The sequence below is a fragment of the Meriones unguiculatus genome, chromosome 2 (genome assembly GCF_030254825.1).
Source record: "Meriones unguiculatus strain TT.TT164.6M chromosome 2, Bangor_MerUng_6.1, whole genome shotgun sequence".
Taxonomy (NCBI): domain Eukaryota; kingdom Metazoa; phylum Chordata; class Mammalia; order Rodentia; family Muridae; genus Meriones; species Meriones unguiculatus.
This window is the reverse complement of record NC_083350.1, coordinates 144420767-144446210: the sequence shown is the minus strand read 5'-3', so window position 1 is coordinate 144446210 and position 25444 is coordinate 144420767. Positions and strand designations below refer to the sequence as shown.

Below are 25444 nucleotides of genomic sequence, written 5' to 3'. Positions count from 1 at the left end.
AGTTAGTATGCACCTATGAACCGCAGTTATTTTTAAATGTATGCTTGAAAGCATTCATTTGAGTGAGTTATTTGATTTTAGACCACAATGCCTCTGTTATTTTAGCATCACAGTGTTGCTATGTGAGTAATGAATATTGGATTAGTGGCAACATTTTCTACTATAGTAAATTTGAACGCAAACTAATTCAACTTATTTATTAAGAATTAAAAAGGCTGTTAAAGTTGCCTTAATTATCTCTGTATGGTAAAATATACGTGAATAATTTTGCCTTTCTCTTTCTATATACAACTTCTTACACAAATGTAATTTTTTTCTTTACATCTTAGTAGTGTTTCTTCACGTAGACTTACCATATTTTGAGTTAGACTTTAAAAATCGAGTTCTAAGCTTGGGGAGGAAAGGGTTTATTTTACTCACAGCTCCCCATCACAGTTTATCATCAAAAGCAGTGAGGGTAGGAACTCAAACAGGGCAGGAACCTGGAGACAGGAGCTGATGCAGGGGCGGTGGAGCGGTGGAGCGGTGCTGCTCGCTGGCTTGCTCCTCATGGTTTGCTCAGCCTGCTTTCTTTTAGAACCCAGGACCACCAGCCCAGGGACGGCCCCCCACAGACTGGGCTGTTTCCTCTCCCTCCAGTCACTAATTAAGAAAATGTCTTATAGACAGATCTTAGGGAAGAAATTTTCTCAATTGAGGTTTCCTCCTTTCAGGTAACTTTAGCTTGTGCCTTGTTGACATAAGACTAGGCAGCTGACCCCTCGTCAGCTTGACATACAGACACAAGATTTTCTTTCTTGTTCGTCCCCAAGACTGCACATAAATATCAACATTATAACACAAACATCCCAAATTTTAAAAGTTCCACAGTCTTCAAAAGAGTCAAACAAAATTCATTCTCTGAAAAAAAAAAAAAGTCTCTTTAAGTCTGTAAAATTGAAAAAAAAAATCTCTTTAAACATTTAAAGTCTCTCAACTATGGGACCCTGTAAAAATGAAAAATAAGTTAAACACCAGGGCACAGCCACAATCTAAACAAAGGAAAACCAAACTCCAAACTGTAAATAACTCAATGTCCAATGTCTGGGATCCACTCAGGATCTGCTGAGCTCCCCCAGAGGCCTTGGGGCACTTCTCCAGCTCTGCCCTCTGCAGCACACACAGCCTGTATTCTACACTCTGGCTGACTCCACTCCACTGCTGCCGTTCTTTTGGTCATCCCATGGAACTGGCATCTCCAAAAACGTTGTGGTCCCTTGCAGCAGCTGGGCTATACTCTCACCAATAGTCTTTCCTGGGCCCTCCATGGAGGGCTCTTCTCACAGCACTCCAGCCCTGCCACACAGGGCCACGCCTCAGCTGTTCTCCATGACCCCACAAGCCTTTGAAAACAGTGCCACCTGGGTGACTCTTACTACCAAGTTCGGCTGCCAGCTTGAGATACAACCTTGGCCACCGCTGGGACACAGCTTGTGTATGCTGACCCTGAGGAGGCACTTCTAGGAAGACTTCACCTCAGTGATGCTGCTCTCTTAATCACAGCCGATTCTTCAGCTCCAGCTGACCAGACACCACAGAGTCTTCACGCTAAAGGCCCGGTAGAGTCTTTGCTTCCCTCTGAAATTTCACAAGTCAGGCAGGTCTCCATCATCTGCATTGCTCTCAACATTCTTATTTTCCAAGCTTCTACAGAACAGCTCACCAAGCATGGATCACTTAATGGCTTGCCTGGCACAAAGTTCCGGAGTTCTTCCATCATCTTCTCCTAACAAAACATGGTCAGGACTGTTACAGCAGCGCCCCACCATCCTGGTACCAACTTGTTTTAGTGAGGGTTACTGTTGCTGTGATGGAACACCAAGACAAAAAAGCAACTTGGAGGAATGGAGTTATTTTACTCACAGTTGCATATAATAGCACTGCTAGTTTTTCATTCCACTGTGTAGCTACAGCCAAACTAATAGGGATTCCAATTTACTTTAAATATTTAAAAGTTCATGAGCTGTTTTTTTTTTTGGGGGGGGGTCGGAAAAAAGAGTTGTCTGTATTTCAGAGACAAATGAACCATTTCATTAGTTTTATTTTTATTAATTTTGCGGGTTTTTTTTTTTCCAAGACAAGGTTTCTCTGTGTAGCCCTGGAACTCACTCTGTAGACCAGGCTGGCCTCAAACTCAGAGATCTGCCTGCCTCTGCTTCCCGAGTGCTGGGTTTACAGGTGTGTACCGCCACTGCTGCCACTGGCTGGTTTTCTGTTCCTAAAGAGTTAATCCATTCCCTACAGCAGGGATGTCGTGAAGGCAGAACTAGGCTGCGTAAATGTTCAGTAGAAACTTCAAGAGTACCAGTTACCTCTGCGGTATATATTTAAACTGCGCAAGGGTTGGTTGGAAAATTTGGAGGTTGGCTTAGAAGTGTGGGCCCATAATAATAATTTACAAAGGCCCCTTGCAGAGCTGGCAGGATCAGGATAAACAAGTACATTTTCTCCGAGTTCACTACACAGGACTCTCTGGACGTTGACTTACATCTCGGCTCAGTTATCTCTGTCGCTCATCTTGGGATTCTATTACCCATGGCCTCTGCTGTCCTGGCTCAGGATGTTGCAGTTCCTTATCCCTTTGACTGCCTTCGTTTGGATTCTGAGAAAGCCGCTTGGCTGCTTTGCAAGCCACTGAACCCTTCATTGGCATCAGCAAGCCCCAATTTCCTTTCGATCACCCGAGCTCCTGGGAAGACCGTTCTGGTGCCGAAGTGACCTGGAGATGTGCGGCCTGTGACTTTCTGCTTCTAATGACTTCAGAGATCAGAATAGGATAAATATATTTCTACATCGTGGATCCATTTCTGAAATACATGTTGTGTAACTGTTTTACTATTCTAAAATTGCCCAAATGCGTTAGTTGAATTAGAATTAGGGCTCCTCAGATCTTCCCTTAAGTATGTTCAGGATCCATCCTGTCGGTCTAGTAGCTTGCACGGCATGCAAAACAAACGTATAAGCCATTAAGCAAGTGGAAGGGATGTGTACACAGTGGGCTTCCTTTCTTTGGACTCTTGCTTCTGCTGTCACCACTTTCCATTTGTGTGTGTGTCCTGAATGTTTGGATATCTGCTTTCCCTCTCTGTCCTGAGTCTTGTAAGACATGAAAGGCAACATGGGAGCTGCGGCTAAGATTTGTTGCTAGGGGGGATGCATGGCCAAGGCCGTCACACACATTACCCGGTACCTGTGATACATTTTGTAAACAGACACTACTCTTATCCGAGGTGGCTTTGCTTGCATTATTTGTGTAGGATGAAGGAGGGAGGCATCACAGCAGCCATAGTGAGAACAAATGCAGATGCTTAGGGCATGGTTAAGAGTTTGGCAGGACGGAACTGCAGGTAGCACTGCCAGAATGACCATAGTAAGGGAGGTGAATAGTACCCTGTCTTGGAAAGGGATACTGGGTAGACAGGCAGAGCCAGACCCAACTAACAGGAATTATTTTCTGGGTAGTGGAGGGCCCTTCAACAGGGCTGTTAAAGGTGAGTATGCCTGGAGCAGATTTGTGTTTAAGGGACAGTATCCTGCCGCTAGCATGGTGGCTGCATTGATGGGGTTGTACAAGAGGGATAGCCATGTTGAAATTGGAGTTGGAAGGGAAACTGGATCACCTTGGAACCTGTTCCAGTAATCCTAGGGAGTGCTCCACCCAGGTTCCCAATAATCCCAGGGAGTGCTCCACCACCACCACCACCACCACCACCACCACCATGGAGTTAAACTAGGCAGTGGCTAGGACTTTATTTTTACTGACTCTTTTGTCATTTAGACAGGGTCTCTGAACAGGCTTGCCTTGAGCTCCTGCATTAGCCTCCAGAGTACTAAGAATATGAGTATTGCTTATTGTGCAGGGCAGAGCTAGGACTGGAGAGGAGGGACCTCTGGGGGACAGGGACAACTTTGATAGGTGACTGGAGGGTGGCTGATGAGGTGCTTGGTGCAGATCAGGATGGCTTGCTGAGTTAGGTTTGGACAGAGAAGAGAGAAGTGGATTTACAGAACTTGAGTTCCTAGTAACTAATATGGCTCCTAGTGTCCCCGTTAGGCCGTTCACAACTGCTTGCAACTCCAGCTGACTTTGGTGTCTGTGGGCCATGTTGCCGTTCATCGCTGAAGGAAGTCAGGACAGGAACTCAGAACAGGGCAGGATCCTGGAGGCAGGAACTGGCACAGAGGCTATGGAGGGTGCTACTTATTAGCTGGCTTCCATTGGCTGGCTTCGCCTGCTCTCTTATAGAACTCAGGACCACCCTCCCAGGGATGGCACCATCCACCATGGGCTGGGCCCTCTCCTGTTGATCACTAATTAAGAAAATGCCTTATGGCTGGATCTCATGGACGCATTTCCTCAGCTGAGGATCCTTCCTCTCTGATGACTCTAGCCCGGGTCAAGTCGACACAAAACCATCCAGTACAATTACTTATTTTTCATTAGAACGTCTGTGCCGTGTGCAAATAACTTAAATAACTTCTCTTAAAATGATGCTTTTGTTCCTGACCTTAAGAAAGAGGTCAAAAGTAGGTGGATAGTTTGACCAACTGAAATGAGGCAAAAAGTAGGAAGGAGTGAGAGGGAATGGAAGTGTTGAGCTTAGAGCTCACATATAATGCAAGGGCTGGAAGCTAGCATCCCTTTCCTGACAGGGTCAGAGCAAGGACAGGGGTTTGGGGTTCAGACCATGTATTTGACTTGGATGTGTAGCACCTCTTGGTTCTGTTCGAGGGTCTGGCTTTCTCCCTCTGTTCATCTCATTTTTAAACGCACAGTTAGGTCAGGTTGTTGACGTCACATCTTTTCTTGGTCATCTAGTTTCTTCCTCCCTCCTGCCTTCCTCCCCTTCCTTTTCTTTCTGAGACAGGATTTTTTTCTGTGTGGCCCTGACTGTCCTTGAACCAGCTCGCTTTGTAGACCAGGCTAGCCTTGAACTCACAGAGCTCCACCTGCTTCTGCCTCATTTTAATCCAGTGATAAAGATGTTTTATTCCTCCTTATCACAGCGGATGTGAGTGGGCCTTTGGTATGTTCATCCAGTCGGAGCTTTCTGCCTCGCTGGGAGGAGGTACAAGGAACTCTGTCTTCCTGTCTCCCCACCTTTCCAGGCAACAAAATAGTAGAGCTAAAGAGTGGATATTTTTGAAGATGAGAGTTAAAAAGTAAATGATATGTTTCAAACAGGTGTTTTCTAAGCAGGTATCATCATTTTTTGTTTGTTTCTGTTTTTGGTGGGGAATTGGTGTTAAGAGATGAAAAGATAATGAGGATAAGCCGAGGCTGAATGAGGGACCAGAATCTGCTACACATGAAGCTTATTTTAGTGGACCATGGGGATTTCAGGAAATGGGGCCTCCCGGATGAGTCACTCAGAATCACATTGCCTTTTGCGTGGGTAGCAAGGGGCAGGCAGAGCCCTAACCAGGGCCCTGTCCTCATTACTCATATGTGTGAGTCAGTCTGAGCAGCTAGTGCTGCCACGTGGCCTTGCTAGCTCTGTGCGAAATACAGCAAAGTTGTGTCTCAATTTCTAGAGAGTTCTTAAGGATGTGGCTGGCACTTATTTCTTCTAGCTAATAGCTGAAAAATTTAAGGATGGTTTTCTTCCTTACGTCTGTCAAGAAGTGCCCTTCAGTCCCTAGGGTCATTTTTTTTTTTTTTTTTTTAGATAAATTTCTCTTTGTTCAGCTTTTCCCATGTTTAACTCTGTTTGCAGTTTCTTCATAACTTACAAATGAGATCAATATTTCTTTTTAAAGTGTATCTGACAAAGTGCTTTTACCGACTGTTGTTTGTGAGATGTGGCTTCCCCGAGGCCATCCACCTCACTGTTGTGCAACATACTCGCCTACTGTGGGGATAGTCTGCCACACCCTCCTTCCCCTTCCTCTCCTCAGCCCTTTGTTCTGTCCCCTCCTCTTTTTTTCTTCTCTGTGAGGGATAGTTTCATGTCAACTTGCCATAAGCTAAAGGTATCTGAGATGTCAGTTGAGAAAAAAAATGCATCCATAGGATCAGGGCTGCAGGCAAGCCTGTAGGACATTTTCTTAATTAGTGGTTTCCGGGGGAGGGCCCAGTCCGCTGTTGGGGGTACCATCTCTGGGCCGGTGGTATAAAGCCATGGCTTCTTTGATGCTGGTGGTCCTGTGGATGATTTGCTAAACTGCTGAGCTGGTGTTATTTGTAAAGTCACGCTGAGACATCAGGAGGGCACCCGGCCCCGCACCTGTGGCGCTCAGCTGGTAGCTGTTGCCATTGGACAGCTTTCCTTCCTTCTGCCCACCCACTTCTTCCCACATTGCTAATGTGGTTTGATGCTCTGGCTCCCTCCAGCAGCCACCACCCGGATGACCTTGTCACTCACAGCCTGCCCCTTTTCCCACGTGCCTGATGTGGACCGGTGCAAAGGCAGCTGTCCAGGTCGAAATTCCAAACCAGCACCATCAGCTGCGACTCCGGTTCCTGTTCGGTTCCCTGCTCCATGACCCTGGGGCCAGATGCATTTGTGCAGCGTCTTCCTGGCTTCCCTTGTGTCAGTCTCTGACGCTCCTCTTGGCTGTGCTCTCAAATAGCCTGTTTCCTTTGCCCCACTTCCGTCAAGTCAGTGCCGAGCAGAGCTGAGCCAACACTGCTCCTGTCCCCATTGCCTGTGGTGTTCCTCGTTGGCTGCAGGATCAGATCTTCGCTTTTTGTGTGGCATTTGTAGATCTTTCCCAGTGTTGATTTTTCTATCCAACCTGATGCTTTTTTCCAGTCTGTTGTAGCACTTTGCTGGAAGTAGTAGGTCGTTTTGGTCTCTTGCGCTCTTATGCATGCTGACGTTGAACACCTGCGTTGTCTATTTTTATGATATTGGCAACTTTACAGGCAACTTTTAAGTCTCTCTTGGGGTATCCCCTGCAAACTCAGTTTCTTCTCTTCCCACTTCGGCTCCTGCCCTCTCACAGTCTGTCAAGTGTGTGCTCACATGGGTGACCCTGATCAGTGCCTGTACCTGCTTTGTCTGCTGCACTCGCTGCCTCTCACTTTCCTGATTGAGGAATCACGAGAGATGAGTAGAAGCACTTCATATAATAATGTGAAATGGGAAGACTCATAAAGCAAAGGGTATCTTTCAAGGCACTTGTCTGGCACACACATTATCAAGTATTTTTAGAAATTGCTGACTCATCTCAAGATTCCTAGTTCTAAGGGTCCTGGGCTCGGTATGAAGGCCATGTGAATGGAGAGCTGTTTCCAATTGAGTGCCCAGGGCGGGGCGTCACATTTTAATGTAAGCTCACTGTGTGGCGAGATTGAAGTGAGAGAGCCTTAGCTGGGAAAGATGCCCGCAGGCATGCCCTCTGTGAGGCAGGAGCCTTGGTTGGGCGGTGATCACAGTGAGGGCAATGAGTGAGCTGCTCTCTGATGACGTCATTGTCAGTGGGTCTGGGTGTCTTCTCCCCTTGACTGGCCCTGTCACTCCTCTCCTAGTGGTTCCTTCTCCTTTCAAGTGGTTCGCAGATCTTTCAGATGGAAAATTCACTTGGAGACCAAACACAACATTAGTAGCATTTCACAGTGTGAATACTTCTGTCCTTCCCGTCTCAGGCTCTTAGAGGCACCGTGACTGACTTTCCTGGATTTGATGGCAGGGCTGATGCAGAGGTTCTTCGGAAGGCCATGAAAGGCTTGGGTAACTTAAACCTTTTAATTCTAAAGGGCCGCATAAGGGGGTGTGGGGGAGGTGGAGGGGGGACAAATAACATTCAGATAATGAAGTCATTCCTTAGACCATCCTGAAGATGTGTTCTCTAGAATTAGATATGCAAGGAAAGTAACATGAGTTCTGTGCTCTGGGGTCGGTGGTCCAGCCTGCACACAGTGTGAGGGAGGCTGGTAGCTCAGTAGCCCTGCCCACCACATTCCACTTCTGCTTAGGAAGCTCTTACAGACCCCCACCCCAGCCCCCACCCACCCAGTGCCTTTCTAACCAGTTGCCAACCTCTTGAGGGTTCTCTTGTGCAGCTGACTTATCTACTCTTAGGCTCCTGCACCTGAGCCTTGAAGGGTTGCCAATGGCACTCCAGGTCCCCCTTTCAAGCTCATCTCCTGTTACTGTTTGATATTTCTGATCCAGCCAGGCCGAGGGGTCTGCTAAGCTTGCAGCTCCTCTATTTTCTGTGAGCTTTCCCCTTATTCTAAGCCTGTCTTCCCAATGTGGCTGCCTTCCACGACACTGTTGGATATATTCTCCCAAACTCCTCTCTAGCCAGGAGACCCTGCTTTGAATCCCATGTCACATTTGGACCTTCCCTGAGGTACTTGCTAGTCTGTTTTAACTCAAAGTTATTTGTAGTTTTTTTTATGTTGTTTTTTTTTTTTTTGTGCTAAATTATGTGTAACTTGAAGCCAAGGACTGTGTTTTTTTTCTTCTCTTAATCTTATGTTTTGGGAATAGCCATTAATGCAGTAACTGTGTAACTGTACATGAAAAGCAGGCACACCAAGGTGCCCGATTGAGAATTAGGAGGTTTTATACATACATACATACATACATTTTCATATACATATGAAATATAATAGTTTGTATAGTATCAGTTTTATATTTTATTTTGTAGAAGCTGTACTGTATGTTTCATAGAGGGCGTTAGGATCACAGAGTGACTGGTGGGCTAATTAGAAAGGGTGTTTAGAAAATGGGCGTGTGGGAGGCAAGCTTTCACTGTTACCCATCAATTTCAGGCACCGATGAGGAGAGCATCCTGACCCTGTTGACTGCTCGAAGCAATGCTCAACGCCAGGAAATCGCCCAGGAGTTTAAGACTCTGTTTGGCAGGGTAAGGCCACGGCTCCTCCAAGGAGAGAATGAGTCCAGTTATAAGTTTATAGAGTTTGAGAAACAAGACAATCCCCCAGTGAGTGTAGGGATTTTTTTTTTCATGACCCCTTCTTTCCACCTCAAGGATACTAGAAACCTCAGATGCCTGTGTCCTCAAGGATGGCACAGTGCTCTCAGGGAACTTGTTCCCCTCCTTCTGACTACTTTAAACCACCTCTGGATTATTAAAGGTTTAGTAGATGGCCAATAGAATACATGCATGTACCAAAAAAACGTTGTCATACCCTTTAAAGATAATGAAAAACTTAGCCTCACACGATTGTTTTTCCTTACTTGATGCTTTTGGGGTGTCAAGTGTCAGTGGTCCCATGTTGGTAACTGTCCCTCTTCCTTCCTTCCTGCTTCCATTATCTATTTTTTAGGTTTATATCTGTATTGCAATAATTTTAATAAACATATACTTTCTTATTTGATTAATAATTGATAGTGAAAAAAATTGAAATCTTACTGAGAGCATATGTGAAATACCATCATGTAGCCTTGTTATTCTGAGAGTTTACATTTGCCATTTCACTGAGAAACAAATGCAGTACAAAGCCAGAAAGTGACCTTTTGTGCTGCTGACGACGGGACCTCAGGACCAGATGCTCTCCACGGAGCTGCAGTGTAGTCCATTGATAGAAGATGTCCAAACCCAATCCTGCTGCCCTTTGTGCTGGGGAAACACTGTTTCTTTTCATACATAATCATACACATTCCCAAGCTAAAGGTGCCTCTTAACCAGTCAGAAGCATAACAACAATAACTAGATATTAGAACGTTAATATTATATATTAGAATTGGATGGTGAAAGAAAAGATATTGTTTGGATATTAGAGGATAAGTCTTGCCCTTAAAAATATATTTGAGTTTTGAGAAAATTTCTCTCTTTCTTTTTTGTCTTTTTGTTTCTGGTGCTGCGGGTCTGACCCAAAGCCCCGTAAACTGTGACACAGTGCCGTGCCACTGAGATACACCCTAGCCTTTGGGGGCAGCTTTTATAAGGATACTTCTGAAAGGCTGCTGAAAATCTGTATGCTGAATATATGCTTTACGTGGCCCAAGTACTCTGCCCCTGAGCAATATTGCTAATTAGGCATTTTGGGTGGGTGGGTGGGGCTTGGGATTTTGAGGTAGAATCTTACTATATAAAGCAGCTGGACACAAGTGTTGCAGGCCTGTCATTCCAGCTATGTCAGAAGCTGAGATGAGACCACAAGTTCAGATCCTACCTAGAGCCAGCTGTGGTGGCCTGTGCCTTTAAGTCTTGGGAGGCAGAGATAGGTGGATCTCTGGGATTTTGAGATCAGGTGGATTTACATAGTGAGTTCCAGGACAGACAGGGCTACATAATACAGAGACCCTGTCTCAACAAACAAACAAACAAAAACAAAAGCAAGATGAAACCTACCTGGGGTACCTGGGCAGCCTGGACAGCTGCCTCAAAATTTATGAGAATGCACATTGGCCACAGGGTATTTTCCTGACCTGAGGAGACCCTGGGTTTTATCCTAGAGAGTCACATATTGCCAGGCTGGCCTCTGCTATAGCCTCTCATGTGCTGGAATCACAGGCATGTGCTACCACACCTACTAGCCTGCTCTGGAAGAGGGTCCATTTTATTTTAACACTTGAAATTAATGAAAACATCTTTAAACAACTTGTTAGATAAATGTTGGTGTTTGAGGTTTGGGCTAAACATTTCTTAGGGATTTGTTTAGCACAGATGTCTTCTATAATACTCAGAGAAGCAACAGACAGAATTGACTAGAGCAGAGAGCTGTCATTTCTGTTGGGAAGGCCACGGTCACCAAGTTTGTGTTTTCTGAGGCAGGACCTTCTGGATGACCTGAAGTCAGAGCTGACTGGAAAGTTTGAGAAGTTAATTGTGGCCCTGATGAAGCCCTCACGGCTCTACGACGCCTACGAACTGAAGCATGCTCTTAAGGTAAGAGGACGCACGCGAGGGAAAGGGACATTCTGTCACGCGTGGTACTACTTTATTACCCTGTATTTTATTTGACTCATTTCGACGAAGGCTGCTCAGACGAAAGTGGGAGTCAAATAGAAGTAAAGGGGGGAAAAACTTAACAAGCATGTATAATCTTCTTGTGGAGTTAAACTCAAAAATATCATTTCTAAAATTTTAGTGTGCTGGATTTTTATATAGCTCCGTTTCGTCTTTCAGCCTCGGAAGTGTTACAGGTGAAATATTTTAACTTTTGAAGTTGACTCTGTGGAAACAGTTGCTCGGACAGTGACCAGGAGTGGCTTGTCCTTAGTGGGTTGGTTCTGAATGGGCAAACAAGATAAGTAGCTCCGGGATTCTGCTCGAACAGCAGAAAAACAGGCATCACCTGGTCAGGAGACTGCATTTGCCAGGCCTCTGTGCTGTTCTGCAACTACAGTTTGAAATAAACGAGATCTTAGGACCAACAGAATACATCTCAAGCCCCATTAGCAGCTTTTCCCATAGTGATGAGCTCAGGTATTTAGTGCTTGAGTATTTGCAAAGAAGCAGAAATAGAAACTCTGCTATCTTAGACAAACCTAAGTGTAGCCGTGTTTCTGCTTATATGTTTTGATATGTACAGTGTAGGCATGACTTTTAGAACTACAGAAAGGAAACAAGCTAGCATTGTTTTTCAGAAACACAGAAATTGAGTTCCAGCAGGGGAACTCATTGTTAGCCGTGTTTCTGTTCTGATACTTGCAATGGTCTGTCGAAGTATAAAGGTTTATTTTGGCTTGTGCCCATAACTAACTGACCCTGAGGCTTTGGGCCTGTAGCCAGGCAGGAGGTCAGACCCAGAGAAGAGACAACTGTGTTCCACCACCCTTTAAAGACATCTCCCAGTGATCCAAGAGCCGTACACGAGTCCATGTTGGAAGGGTTTGGTTAGTGTTCCCTAGTGCCACTCTGGACATCAAACCACTAATGGTTGGGCTTTTAGGGGACCAAAGAATTAGAGACCTCAACTATATATAATGGTATAGATGGACATAGAAAAGTCAACTTCATTTTTCACTAGGCAAAATAAAAAGTAAAATAGAATTAGATTGCTGAATTTCTTAACTCTAATAATAAAACATGTCTACAAAGAAATTAATTTTGTGTTGAGTATTTTTGTAATTATGTAATCTGGATGACATCCAGGGAAATAGCTTTCCTTTTTTATCTTATTGACATGTTTTCTCTATTAAAAATAAATCTTCCAACAGGGAGCTGGGACAGATGAGAAAGTATTGACCGAAATTATTGCTTCAAGGACACCTGAAGAACTCAGGGCCATAAAACAAGTTTATGAAGAAGGTAAACAGTTTAAGTTTATCACCTGTTCTTTCCGTCCCATGCATGTGGTCCTGTGTAGAGATGAGCACGAAGCAGTACATAACTGTTGAGTGAAAGAGCTGTGAGTCAGGCTATTCTTCAATAAAAAAGAAACAACAACAAAATAATAAAGAAAACAAACTCCCACCTTTTTAATCCTAACAGTTACAGTAACTGACAACACCCGAAGGGAGATGAAGTTTATTTTTGGTGTAAGATTTGCAGACACTATAGGGATAGACAGGATTTTTCTTCTCTACTAATTTAAATTTCTTCAGATCATCTAGTTTTATGTGAGATGATAAGAGCTATCTAGAAGGCAGTTTGGGAGACGGGAGGAGAGGCTGAAACTCTTTTCAGATTGGAGTTGCTGAAACGTGGCAGTTTATTTGATGCGGCCTGCAGAGGCCTCTATCTAGGATTGCTGGTCCCGAGGACTGAGCATCTGTGCTGCTGCAGTAACTGTGTATGGAAATGTGCATGCTGCATCCCGCTCAGCATGTTACTGGGCATGGCTCTGTGCCCTTTACTACCCTGGCTGTCATGAGGAACACAGAAGACATGCATACCACAGCTCTTGTCCCCAGTGAGGTTATATTCAGTAGCTAAAGGATGGTCAAATTTATAAAGGAGTATATGAGAAGTATTAATTCAGAATGCAGACGGGAGGGAAAGGGCTTCATAGTTTTGGGTGTTAGGGAAGGCTTCACGATACAAAGGAGATAGTGGAATTTCAAGAGTAGGTAGGTTACTAAGTAGCCATTGAAAAATGCATGGAAAAAACGAGTGGGTTGTATGGACGTGCACACACAGAGCTGCACTGCATAGCCTTAAACATGGAACTTCAGAGAGTTTCAGTAGCATAGGTCAACATGGAGGACATTATGTCAAGTGAAGTGAGCTGGGTGCAGAAAGGCAAACACCCTGTGATCTCACTTGGGCAGAATCCAACCAAGTGATAAAACAGATAAAGCTGTTGAGTAGAGCGTAACATGGTGTTTGCCAAGGCTGGACAGGAGAGATGAGGGAGGAGATGACAGGGAGATGGTGCCCATGGGACAGTGAGGTGTGGTGGAAAAGCTCTCGGATCTAGTTGTACTACAGTAACTATTCATAGCACTATACTGTATGTACATCTGAAATTTTCTAGGAGACTAGATCTTAAGTGTTTTATCATCCACAGAAAGCTACGTGGTGGTACTAGTTAGTTTGTGGTAACCATTTCACAGTGTATCAAGCATGATGTATGCCTTAAATGCACACGTTTTATTTACTCCTTGTACCTCAGTAAACTGGGGAGGAAAGGACACAGTGGGTTTTCAGTAGGTAGAGGTGACTTTGGTCTTTGGTGGCACAGACCATGGGTTGACGATAGTGGACTGAGATTTGATGGAGCCTCACTCTAGGGAATGGCACTGTGTCTGTTAAGGAGATAAACTGCATTAGCCTGGATGCCTGGATGCCTGGATGCCTGGATGCTGAATTTGGCCTTGAGTCAGAGGTCTAAACGGCTGGTGGAATGTTGGAGGAACAGTTGAAGGAGGGAAGGAGATTTGAGCCTAGGGTGTATTAGATAGAGCTCTGTAGGGAGGCAACGTGGAAGTTGTGTAGGAATTATGGCGCCACTGAGGTTACTGGGAGGTGCAAGCATGAAGAGTTACAATCAGAGGACCAAATATTTGAGGGGAATTTGATAGTTACAGGTATTGGGGCAGAGGAAGGAATCAGAGATGCCTCCAAAGTTCTGTATTTGGGTAACTGGTTCTAATACACACAAAACAGAAGCTTCAGGATTTTGAAATGCTCCTGCTTTCAAACTGTGATTAAATGTTGTAACACCCAATGGCAAGATCATTCTAAAACCGCTGTTTGAGAGCTAGTGAAAGAGTGTGTGGGTCAGTAGGTCGCCCCTTTCCTATGATGTCAAGTTGATTTGGAACCTGAGGTGGAGGGTTCATACTTTAAAATGTCGTTGCTGTCTCTCAGAGGTAACTTAATTGATTTAAAGGAAAAATATCTTACTAGTGGGGGATATCACCATGCAAAGACATGGAACAACATCTGATGAAAAAAAATCATGTGAAACATTTGAAGGAGGCAGAGTTTCACCCTACAATTATACTTTTGAAGCTTCATAGGGTCATTCCATGTCCACGGATGACTACCTATATCTGGGGGAGCACTTTTAGGTGGCTGTCATAACCTAGGCTGCAGCAAAGGCTTCAGGAGATGTGGATATAGTCTGTTTTTATCCAGCCACTGACTTGCTGAATTTGCCATCCTTCTTGAGGACACCCAGAGATGGCATATGGAGGATTTTTGCTAATCAAATGTCTTCCTTTCGCCTTGTTTGTTTGATAAGTGGAGCAGGGCTTTTCTCATTGAGATATGTTATGAACAAGTGGGAAATCACTGTCTTGCAGAATATGGTTCCAGCCTGGAAGATGATGTGGTCGGGGACACCTCAGGGTACTACCAGAGGATGCTGGTGGTTCTTCTTCAGGTACTGCTGGAGACCTAGCATAACGGGACTGGGGAGCTGGGTTGGAATGACCTGCCTGTCTTAAGGCCACTCAGAAGTCTTTAGTATTTTCTGGTATGTGCTGATTCCCACTGCAATGGCGGCCTGTGTGTGTTTGTGCCTCAGAATATCGGATTCATACTGTAGAGAGCCAACTCATTCATTCGTGTTAGGCAGGTTTGTGCATCATGGTATTTGGAGCCAGCAGGGCTGTGCTGGTTGGGACACTGCTGTGGGGTAGTGCAGCATGTTGTGGGGTTGCTGTGATCTGAACACAAGCTCACTTTCCCCAGCAGAGAAAGCACCTCATGCGCGGGCAGCAGGGGCATCTTTCCATCTGAACGTGGAAGCCCTAAAGCTCAGTGTGTGCTGTCATTTCTTACAGGCGAATAGAGACCCCGATTCTGCCATTGATGATGCTCAAGTTGAACTGGATGCTCAGGTGAGTAAGGTCTATTACATGACAACCTTGTTAAGACTTAGAAATTAAAAACAAAACAAAACAAAACAACTTATATTAGTGAAAATTAATCGCAATGTGTGTTTTAAGAACCTTTAAGAAGTGTATTTATCAGCTCCCCACAAAACACATGACACATGTAGGTACACTTTTCTTATTCTGCTCTGGCCAACAGAACAGTTTTATCCCAAAGCTGAGGTAAAAATAAGCAAAGTATATTACAAGTTATACCTAGACATGCTTTGTTTTTCATCATTCACAAAATGCAGAATGCTTTTTTTTTTTAAATGCTCTAAAAAAACCCTCACACTACCATTCCATTACCATGATGGAATAGGTCTCTTAGTAGGATAAAATAAGGAAAAATAGATACAACATTTATGATTTAAGTGGCATTTTATTACAAAAGAAATGACAAGTTAGTTTACATTAGCATTAGGAAATTCTCTTATTTTTTTAGACAGAGTTTTCAACAGGATGATTTTTTTTTGTCAGCTACATTTTATCAATTCCCAAGTGAAAATTTTCACTTACAAGACTTCTGAATCCTAGCGTAATTTCAGTTTGGTTTGTAAAACAGTCACACGTAAGAAGTAAGCATCAGAAAATGTAAAACATGAGAGTTGAAACCTGGGAATTGGTCCTACAGTACATGGGTTTCTAGACTCACTTGCTGTCTCCCTGTCCTGGTCACGTTTCAGTTAAGGTGTCATTGAAAAAGGAAGATCTGGTTGACGGCTCTGTGCAATTGCCAGCAGTATGTCATCTGGCTTTGCTAAAGAGGAGAAAGTTATCCTATTTTGGGGGGCTGATTTTTTTAACAGCTTTGATCATTGCAGCTCCTGCCTCTCTGGAGGAAAAAAAAAAAAGGAAAACATTTACTGGGACCGACTGTACAGTATTTCACTCGTGTTCTGCCTTGTAAATGTCAGGTTCCTTTCTAAGCCCTTCAAACAGTGTTTCCCTGTTCTCAGGGTAGAGTCCAGGCCCCTGAATGTGGTCCTTCAACCTCCTCATAACCCATGTCTTAGGCCTCCACCCCCACCTCAGTGCTCTTCTCTTCTCTCATTCCTGCTTCATCTCTTCAAAGGTCAGTCCTACTTTAGACGCTCTTACTTGTCCCTTTCTGACCTTCAAGGCACGAGTCAGGTGGCCCTCATGCAAAACTGTAGCATCCCAGACTTCCTGATCCTGTCCCCTGCTTCATGCTGGAGCTGCCTGCCTGCCTACCTTTCCAGCGCACAGTGTCAGTTTAGTTCTGGACTCATCTACAATGGTGCTGTCATTCAGTCCGTAACTAATGCTTGATTAGGTGCTGGATTCAGGTCCAGGAGGCCTTTCCCAACTGTGAGTGAGGGAACTGTGAGCCCAGGTCCTGGTGAGTGATAGTGGAGCTCCAATCCCCAGCCTGGCTCTGGGATTTCAGCATCCTTTCTCTTCCACTAAACAGACTCGTGCTCAGAGTCAGCTCCCCATTCTGATTTCCTTTTACCAAGTTTACCAAGTTAAGAGCCCAGATCCAACTTGAGTCCACCTTCCTGTAGAGAAAGGAACAGACCCTCAAGTCATTCTCTCCCAGCTAGGGGCTTTGCTCAGTTTCAGAAGATAGCCTCGCTTTCCAGGCATTGATTCCTCTGGGCTTTCGTGCGAGACACTGCAGTTCTCTTGTTCCTCCTCTCAGTGCTAGAAGCTCTGTAAGCTTTTCAGTGGTTATGGCATGGGAAGCCAACTGTAGTCTCAGATGACAGTGGGGAGACCTACATCAGGGCCCTGTGGGCACATTTCCCAGCACAGCTGATATAATCTCTCTGTGCTGTTCGAGGACGCAGGAGCTTTCTCATTGATTTTTCCCCTCACTATTTGTTGCCCAGAACTCCCTCTCATGTCCATGGGCCTGTGGATTCTGGGCTTCACCTCGATCCTAAAGGTCTGGGTGGGACCATGGTTCTCAGACCCTCCAAGGAGCTGATGTCATTATCTGGGGACTGTGCTGATTAGCCAGGCTGTGGACATGTCACTTACCTGTCACGCAGCAGATGTGACCATTTAGGAGAACAGTGAAAGTGAAATTTTGTATGTGTGAATACTGCCTTATGGGGGGACTTTAAAATCTCCTGATGGAACCCAGGCTTTCTTCCCTTTGCCATGAGCAGGGGCAGCAGAGAGCAAGCCACCCTGGTCATGTGCTCTTGACTGTTGACATCAGTAATCCAGCCTTCTGTAGACGCAGAGAGCTTCTCTCGAGTCTGGGAAGGAACATGCCCTTTGTACCTTGGAGCAAGGCAGGGAGACTGTCTTCGCTAGGAAGGACCTGCCATTTGGTGGCCTGTAAGCTGAGATAGTGAGAGGGCTTTTTCATAAACCTCTCAGTTTTTCTCTGCTGATACGATACCTGGCAAGGAGGCAGGCCTGTTATCTCTGGAATCTGATAAGCTACAGTGAGTCATTCACTTGGGAACTGAACACATACAGAATACACTTAACATTTTTTAATATTTTTAAGTGTGTTAAATTAACTGCACCTTTTTAAATATGTGAAACTGACTTAATATTTTAGGAGTGTTGAAACTGTTGCTTATCATCTTTCTTGCCAAATGCTTGCTCTCGAAAGAGGATTGAATTCTTAGAGGAAAGAAGGAGAAGGAAAAAGCAATCTGTTTAGCACAAAGATGTAGGAAGGGGTCTTTTTAATCTCTGAAGATACAAAATAGATCTAAAGCACTATATGCTTGCTTATACCACGCTCAAAGTCATATATCCATATTTGGAATATCCCTGGGCGCAGAAGGCCATCTGCAGACAAACTGCATTTCTTTTAGCCCAACAGGGATCTGTGTGTTAACTCAAAGCAGTAACGAAAGGGTGCCGAAAGACTGCCCACATCTCAAGTGACCTCAGATTTCATAATGTTCGTGTGTAAGTGTCGCAAGCACGTGAGTGAACTTTGGTGAGCATTTGTATTTTTTCATGTTGAAAGTGAATAAGGTACTCACGTGACGTCAGCAGGATTTATTAAGTGCCCCGACGGTGCCAACCACTGCTATCCTGCAACATTTTAGCATTTTACTATGGCCCGTGTGGCTGTGTGCCAAGGTATCCTGTAACTAACTTTGCTTAAATCACAGATGTAAAGCGGAAATAGAGATTTTTTTTTGTCATGTGCTGTAAACATGACAGCAGGCATAGGATGAGCAAAGCAGGACACAGACAACTTCCCACTGAGTTACTCTCCAGTCTGTAAATCTGTGTTTAATAGTGAGAGGACAAGAACTTGTCCAGCCCACAGCATCTCTCCTGGAAGACGGGATATTCCAGCCAACATTTTGGAAAGATGAACTCCTGTGTCATTTCTGTGCTTTGCGTGTGACCCATTAACCTGGTGCTCAGGCAGGCACATTCACTGTTCTGGGAGGGGCAGGCGCTGGGGAACTGGACGTGTGACCAGCTCATTTGGGGGGCTTTGTTGCAGGCACTGTTCCAGGCTGGAGAGCTGAAGTGGGGCACGGATGAAGAAAAGTTCATCACCATCTTTGGGACGCGCAGCGTGTCTCATTTGAGGAGAGGTAAGCAAGACTGTTTGAGACAGGTGCTTTGGGAAGTCTGGAAAGTACTCACACACATTGGACCAGATACTTTCCCCAGGGCAGAATCAGTTCGTGCAGTCTGATGTGGAGAAATCTTGAAGTTGCTGCCGTAATGCAAAACTAGATGTTCTCAGCACTCCCTTCACTCTAAGATGTGGAGAGGGGCATCAGGCTCCAGACGGTTACCTCTCCAGATGCTGGCGTGTATCTCCCTCCAAGAGTTCCCCAGCTGTCCTAAGATGTCATAGGGTCACGTGCCAGTGTCAGGTTAGAATAAGTTCAGCAGCAAGTGACAAAAACCCTCATCATGGCTTTAACAGTTGACCAAGCCCGCTCACTGCTCACTCAAAGTGCATGTGCTGTGAAAGAGGGAGTGAGGATTAAAGAGAAAAGACAAAGTGCGACAAAACTTAGAGGCCTTCAGTAAGGACTGAAACCAGTTTGTTTTGTTCTGGCTTTCTTTTGTGCATCAAAAGCACATATACAGCAGAGTCTGTTTCCTCATCACGAGGAGGTGTGCAAAATCCAGGTTCCTCGCACCGGTGCTCAAGCATGCAACAGTATTGTTTGTTTCCCCAGTAACTATGTCAGCAATATATCCTGGTCTACAGTAGAACAGACACAAAAGGATGTAAAAGTTTACACCACTTCAGCAGGTTTCCCTGTACTTATAATTCAAGATGGAGTTAGTTTTGCCACCCGCCCTCCACAAACAGTTGTGCTTTATTTTTGTGGATCTGATGTGGTTGATTTGGCAGAACCTTGTATCTTTCTGTTCTCCTCTTGCACTGCCCTCTGTGTTCCATCTTATGCTCATTACCTCATCTTCACAAGGTGGTTGCTGTAGCTCCAGACATCATTTGCATAGCAAGAAGAGAAGGAAGAGTTAAAGTGGTCATGTTTGTTCATCATTTTTTTTTTTTTTTAAGAAGAAGAAGGACTTTTCAGAGTCTTTCACAGCAGATTTACCTGTTGGTTTCCCTGATGGCAATAGCAACGGGCCAGGAAATCAGAATTTATGAAGCAATGTTTAGAAGCCAAGCATGGTTGCTTATGCCTAAGTATAATCTCCACACTGAAGCCCACCAAGATCCACAGACAAGCCACTGTCATGTCTCCTTATTTGGAGTATCCTTGTGGGCAGAAGGCCGTCTACAGACAACTGCATTTCTCCTGGCCTAAAGGGATCTGTCTGTTAACTCAAGACAATGATCAAACAATGCAACTGTAAAGTGTAAAGATTGACCACATCTCAAGTAACTTTTAGAATGCAGAGACTGGAGGATCAAGCTTGAGACCAGTCTGTGGGACATCCCAAAGTCCTGTCACAACATACAAAGCTAAACTGAATTTAAAAATTCCTAAATAATGACACTTGTTACAACGTGCATGAATCACTGCTTTGGGCTTAGCACGCTGAGGCTCTGAGTGCAGGGCTCTGACAGCAAGGAGGTCACGGGGGTTTCTGCTTGGACAGATGTAACCTGGTGGAAGTTAGAGCGTCTTTCAGGAAGGAACGCTTCTTCAGCGAGTAAGAAAGCATGTTGTTTTGTTTTTGTTTTTTCTAGTGTTTGACAAGTACATGACGATATCAGGATTTCAGATTGAGGAAACCATTGACCGAGAGACATCGGGCAACTTGGAGCAGCTGCTCCTGGCTGTTGGTAGGTGAACTCACAGTGTGTAATATTTGTTGTGATACAAATTGATTTCATCCACTGGAGGCTGAGTCTGAAACTAATCATGTTTCTTTATGGAAAGTAGGGGAATGACATGGCATTGGATTAAGCAAACTCCTGAGGTTTCCTTTGGGGAGTTTGTGTTGATGTTCTGAATACATGGTTTTCTGGTTATTTACCTAATTAATATGGAAGTACAAGAGCATGAATAGGAATCATTTTATTTATTTTTTTAATAATAATTTTTATTTTTTTATATTAATCACAGGTTATTTACTTTGTATCCCAACCATAGCTCCCTCCCTCATTCCCTCCCAATCCCACACTCCCTCCCTCATCTCCTCCCTGCCCCTTTCCAAGTCCACTGATAGAGGAGGACCTCCTCCCCTTCTATCTCACCCTAGCTTATCTCTTCAGGTCTCTTCAGGACTGGCTGCGATGTCCTCTTCTGTGTTAGCAAGGCTGCTCCTCCCTCGTGGGGGGTGGGGTGGGTGTTGAAGAGCTTGCCATTGAGTTCATGTCAGAAATAGTCCCTGTTCCCCTTACTAGAGAACCCACTTGGATACTGAGCTACCATGGGCTATATCCGGGCAGGGGTTCTAGGTTACATCCACACATGGTCCTTGGTTGGAGAAACAGTCTCATGAAAGACCCCTGTGCCCTGATATATTTGGTCCTTGTGGAGCTCCTGTCCTATCCAGGTCTTACTAACTCCCCCTTCTTTCATAAGATTCCCTGCACTCTGCCGAAGGTTTGGTTATCAGTCTCAGTATCTGCTTTGATATACTGCTAGGTAGAGTCTTTCAGAGGCCCTCTGTGGTAGGCTCCTATCCTCTTACTTCTTTTCTCCTATATCCAAAGTCCATTCCATTTGTCTTTCTAAGTGAGGATTGATCATCTTACCCCGTGTCTTCTTTCTTGTTTATCTTCTTTAGGTGTATAGATTTCAGTATATTTATCCTATCTTATATGTCTGTATGAGTGAGTATATACCCTGTGTGTCTTTCTGCTTCTGGGATACCTCACTCAGGATGATCTTTTCTAGATCCCACCATTTGCCTGCAAATTTCATGATTTCCTCATTTTTAATTGCTGAGTAGTATTCCATTGTATAAAAGTACCACAATTTCTGTATCCATTCCTCCGTTGAGGGGCATCTGGGTTGTTTCCAGGTTCTGGCTATTACAAATAAAGCTGCTACAAACATGGTTGAGCAAATGTCCTTGTTGTGTACTTGAGCTTCTTTTGGATATATGCCTAGGAGTGGTATAGCTGGATCTTGAGGAAGCTCTATTCCTAATTGTCTGAGAAAGCACCAGATTGATTTCCAAAGTGGTTGTACAAGTTTGCATTCCAGCAATGGAGGAGGGTTCCCCTTTCTCCACAACCTCTCCAGCATGTGTTGTCACTTGAGTTTTTGATCTTAGCCATTCTGATGGTTGTCAGGTGAAATCTCAGGGTCATTTTGATTTGTATCTCCCTGATGGCTAAGGATATTGAGCATTTCTTAAGTGTTTTTTTTTTTTTTGCCATTTTACAATCCTCTACAGAGAGTTCTCTGTTTAACTCCATACCCCATTTTTTAATTGGGGAATCATTTTAAAACCACATTAAAAGTAGCACTATGGCCCTCTGACGCTTTGGACATTATGACAGAGCCTTGCAGCTGCAGCTTTTCTTTGATACCTGTGGGACTTAGAATTCTTTTGAATATTGTTCTCACAGCTTTTCATGCAGACTGAGAAATTATCATCTGGTTAGAAAAAAAAATCCCTATCTTTGATTTGATAGGATATGGGATGGTGGTGGTTTCAGGTTAAATCATTTGGAGTTTTAATTAAGTGCTCAGAATGACTGGAGGACTGAATTCGCAGGGGCCTGTGATTTTTATATGCTCTCCACAGTCTGAGGGCTCAGGCTTCACATGGTTTGATGGCAGCATCTGTCTGTCTCTTTTGAGCATTTGACATGGAGCTCCTTCAGGTTTTTTATTTTCAAGAGAATGAGCAAAAGTTGCACAAGAACCAGCTCTAAAAAGTAGCCTTTGGTCTGAGCACATGGCCAGTGAGCTGGACACTTGGTTCTTTCATGATGAAGACACACAAGGAATTCACAGTTATTCTGAGCACTTAACTAAAACTGCAAATTATTTAACCTGAAAACAGCCACCTTCTGTCACGTCAAAGACACAGATTTTTTTTTTTCTAGCCAGATGATAGGTAATTTCTCAGTCTGTCTGAAAAGCTGTTTTTCTTCATCTTTGAAAAGAAAGGATTAAGAAACCGCACAGCTGAAGGATTGTCATTTTTGCATACTATGGAGTTTTCATATGCTCCATGTCCTTTGCTGCATGGCCTTAACCTATGTCAGCTGTGATGTGCTGGGGTGATGCCTCTCTGGCAGTGTCGGGACTGCAGTGGATACACCCAGGCCACTGATGTGAATTGTGTGAGTTTTAGTTTGAAAAATTAGGAGAGAGAACAGAAAGTCATCCCAAGAGTTTGTGGAGATTAGTATGCTTGTATGATTTGATCGAATGTCTCGGAACAGAAACTTCCAAGCTACCTACATAACTTACCCGTGATGAAGGCTGTGGCATGACAACCACCCAGGTGCCTACGAAGACCTCAGAGAACAAAGGGGCACGGAGAAAAGCTCTTTCTCAGTGTCTTTCTGTGCCTGCACAGACTTCTGAGGAGAACCAAGCTCGTGTGTAACAATACCGTTGGCGAGGGAACGCTAGCAACCTGCAGATGAAACCCTATGCAGCACAGCTCACTCTTCCACTTAGAAACAGAGCTAAGAACATGACAGCGTTCGCATTTGGGGTACAGTATCCTTCTCATGGGAGAGTAGCTTTTGACAGTTGTTTTCTGTGTTTTCTTAGTGAAGTCTATTCGGAGCATACCTGCCTACCTTGCAGAGACTCTCTACTATGCTATGAAGGTGAGTGGACACCCTGAGGCTGACAGTGCTTCTTCGTCTGTGTCTGACTATGCTTTAGATGACAGCTGGGAAGGTGCGTCTTCCTCAAACACATAGCCTGTGTCTACCAAACTGTTAGACTTAAGGGTCTTACCTGAAGCCAGGGCTGTAGGTGAAGAGTTTTAACACTGTGCTTTTTTCTCCTTTAAAGGGTGCTGGGACGGACGATCACACCCTCATCAGAGTCGTGGTATCCAGGAGTGAGATCGACCTGTTTAACATTAGGAAGGAGTTTAGGAAGAACTTTGCCACTTCCCTGTACTCCATGATCAAGGTAGAACCTTGTCTTACATCAGAACCGCAGAGCCAGATTGGACAGCATCCAGGAAATGGAGGGATCCAGTTCCTGTGCTGAACCTCAAATTCCAGTCATAGGATTAGAGCTAGGGTTCTGAAGAAGGATGACAGGAGAGCCCGGTAGAGGCATGGCCAAGGCTCAGACCGACCAGGGCTTTGCCCGTTATTAGAAATGTGTTCTTTGTTCATCAGCATCAGCTATCTCTGTTAGCTCCTCCCTCTTGTCAGCTTTTCTCTCTTTGTTGTCTGTCATCACTTTGTCTCTGGTGTCAGGTCATATCAGTAATAAGGGGCTGAGGCAACACTGCCATCACCATAAAAGAGAAGTGCTCTGTGACCTTGAAATCTTGACCGTAAGTAGAGTAGGATTTCAGTTGAGCAAAAGCTTTGGATTTAATCTGTGGTATGTGGAGTTAAGGCTGAAGGTCATGAGCAAGTTTGTGCACTTAAGACATTAGTATTTCACACATGCTCAGGTATGAGGCAAACTTGAGTAAAGTATGTGCTATGCTTGTGTCTGAGGCACAGACACAGCACCCAGGTGGCCCTGCATGCCTTGGTTAGCCGAGAAACTGGGAGCCTGTTTGGAAAGCTTGATGATTTAACATACTTGGAAAAGTTTCCTCGCCCTCTCAGTTTCTTGTGGAGGAGTGAACATTAAGACATTAAGAGAATGGCCCCTACGGGGTAAAATTAGAAAGTTAAACTGAGTGACTTCAGTAGGAACTTCCCTGTGTAACATTCCTCGCGTGAGAGTCATGCAGAGAAGTTGCCCAGTTGGGAGAAAAGTCATAGGAACACTATTCGTGCCCAGATATTTCTTGATCTTTTACTTCCTGTGGCTTTTGTGAGTCACTAGTTAACAGAGTGTGTTTGGGTCCCAGGGCGACACATCTGGAGACTATAAGAGAGCCTTGCTGCTGCTCTGTGGAGGAGAAGACGACTGAGGAGCCCCCTGCGCTGCCTGCTGCCCGCCATCAGCTCCCTTCAGCACTTGCGGCCACGCTCATATCCCGGTGCCTGCCACACTGCCTTACTCGCACTAGTGTGCTAATGACCAAAGGTGTCATAGTGACATCAGAGTCCTGCCCTTCTGATCTCCTGTCTAGTTAGCACTGACCTTCCCTCCTGTCTCTAAGTCTAATGACTGAGTTAGTAATATTGTCTGTAGATTGCTTTTTATAACCTTTTTTTAAAGCTTCATTTGTATTAAGTTAATAACCATATTACCTTGATCGGAACCTTAGCCATGAAATTGTGAACTCCTGGAAATGCTGTCAGTCAAGCTTACTGCTCTATCAGACCTGCAAATTTACAACGGTCGATTGTAATTGATGGCAAATAAACATTCCCTTCCCTCTAAATCCTGTGCAGGTGTGTGCTCAGAAAGTTTATTTAACAATGATATCCTTTTGAAACCAGGCATTTGATACTACTGTTAGTAAAAGCTCAGATCATAATTGGTCTTGGGATCCTAAAAATGTGGCACTGCAAGCCAAATTTCCTAAAGCAGTGATGAAGGATGGTGAAAGGGTGGGGGATGGGGAAAGGTGTCCGAGTTGGGCATGGGTGGCGTGGGGCGCATGTGTGTGTTTGTAAAAGTTTCCTGGTGGGATGAAAGAGAGGGAGGGTCTCCTGCGGAGAGAGGGGTAGGGTCCTCTTGTTATAACCAGGTCGCGAGCCCCCA

The 25444-nt window shown here is 44.6% G+C and overlaps 1 protein-coding gene across 1 annotated transcript in view; it reads left to right on the top strand.

Moving 5' to 3' along the window:
• Nucleotides 1–25121, top strand: part of Anxa5 (annexin A5) — a 30103-nt gene extending 4982 nt beyond the window's left edge. The window contains exons 3-13 of the mRNA XM_021655155.2: nt 7631–7715; nt 8765–8859; nt 10735–10848; nt 12123–12213; nt 14655–14734; nt 15138–15194; nt 18682–18775; nt 20365–20460; nt 23363–23421; nt 23612–23734; nt 24642–25121. Coding sequence (XP_021510830.1) covers nt 7631–7715; nt 8765–8859; nt 10735–10848; nt 12123–12213; nt 14655–14734; nt 15138–15194; nt 18682–18775; nt 20365–20460; nt 23363–23421; nt 23612–23734; nt 24642–24704 — 957 coding nt within the window. The 3' untranslated portion in view covers nt 24705–25121. The remainder of the gene's footprint in view (nt 1–7630; nt 7716–8764; nt 8860–10734; nt 10849–12122; nt 12214–14654; nt 14735–15137; nt 15195–18681; nt 18776–20364; nt 20461–23362; nt 23422–23611; nt 23735–24641) is intronic.
• Nucleotides 25122–25444: the final 323 nt, after the last annotated feature.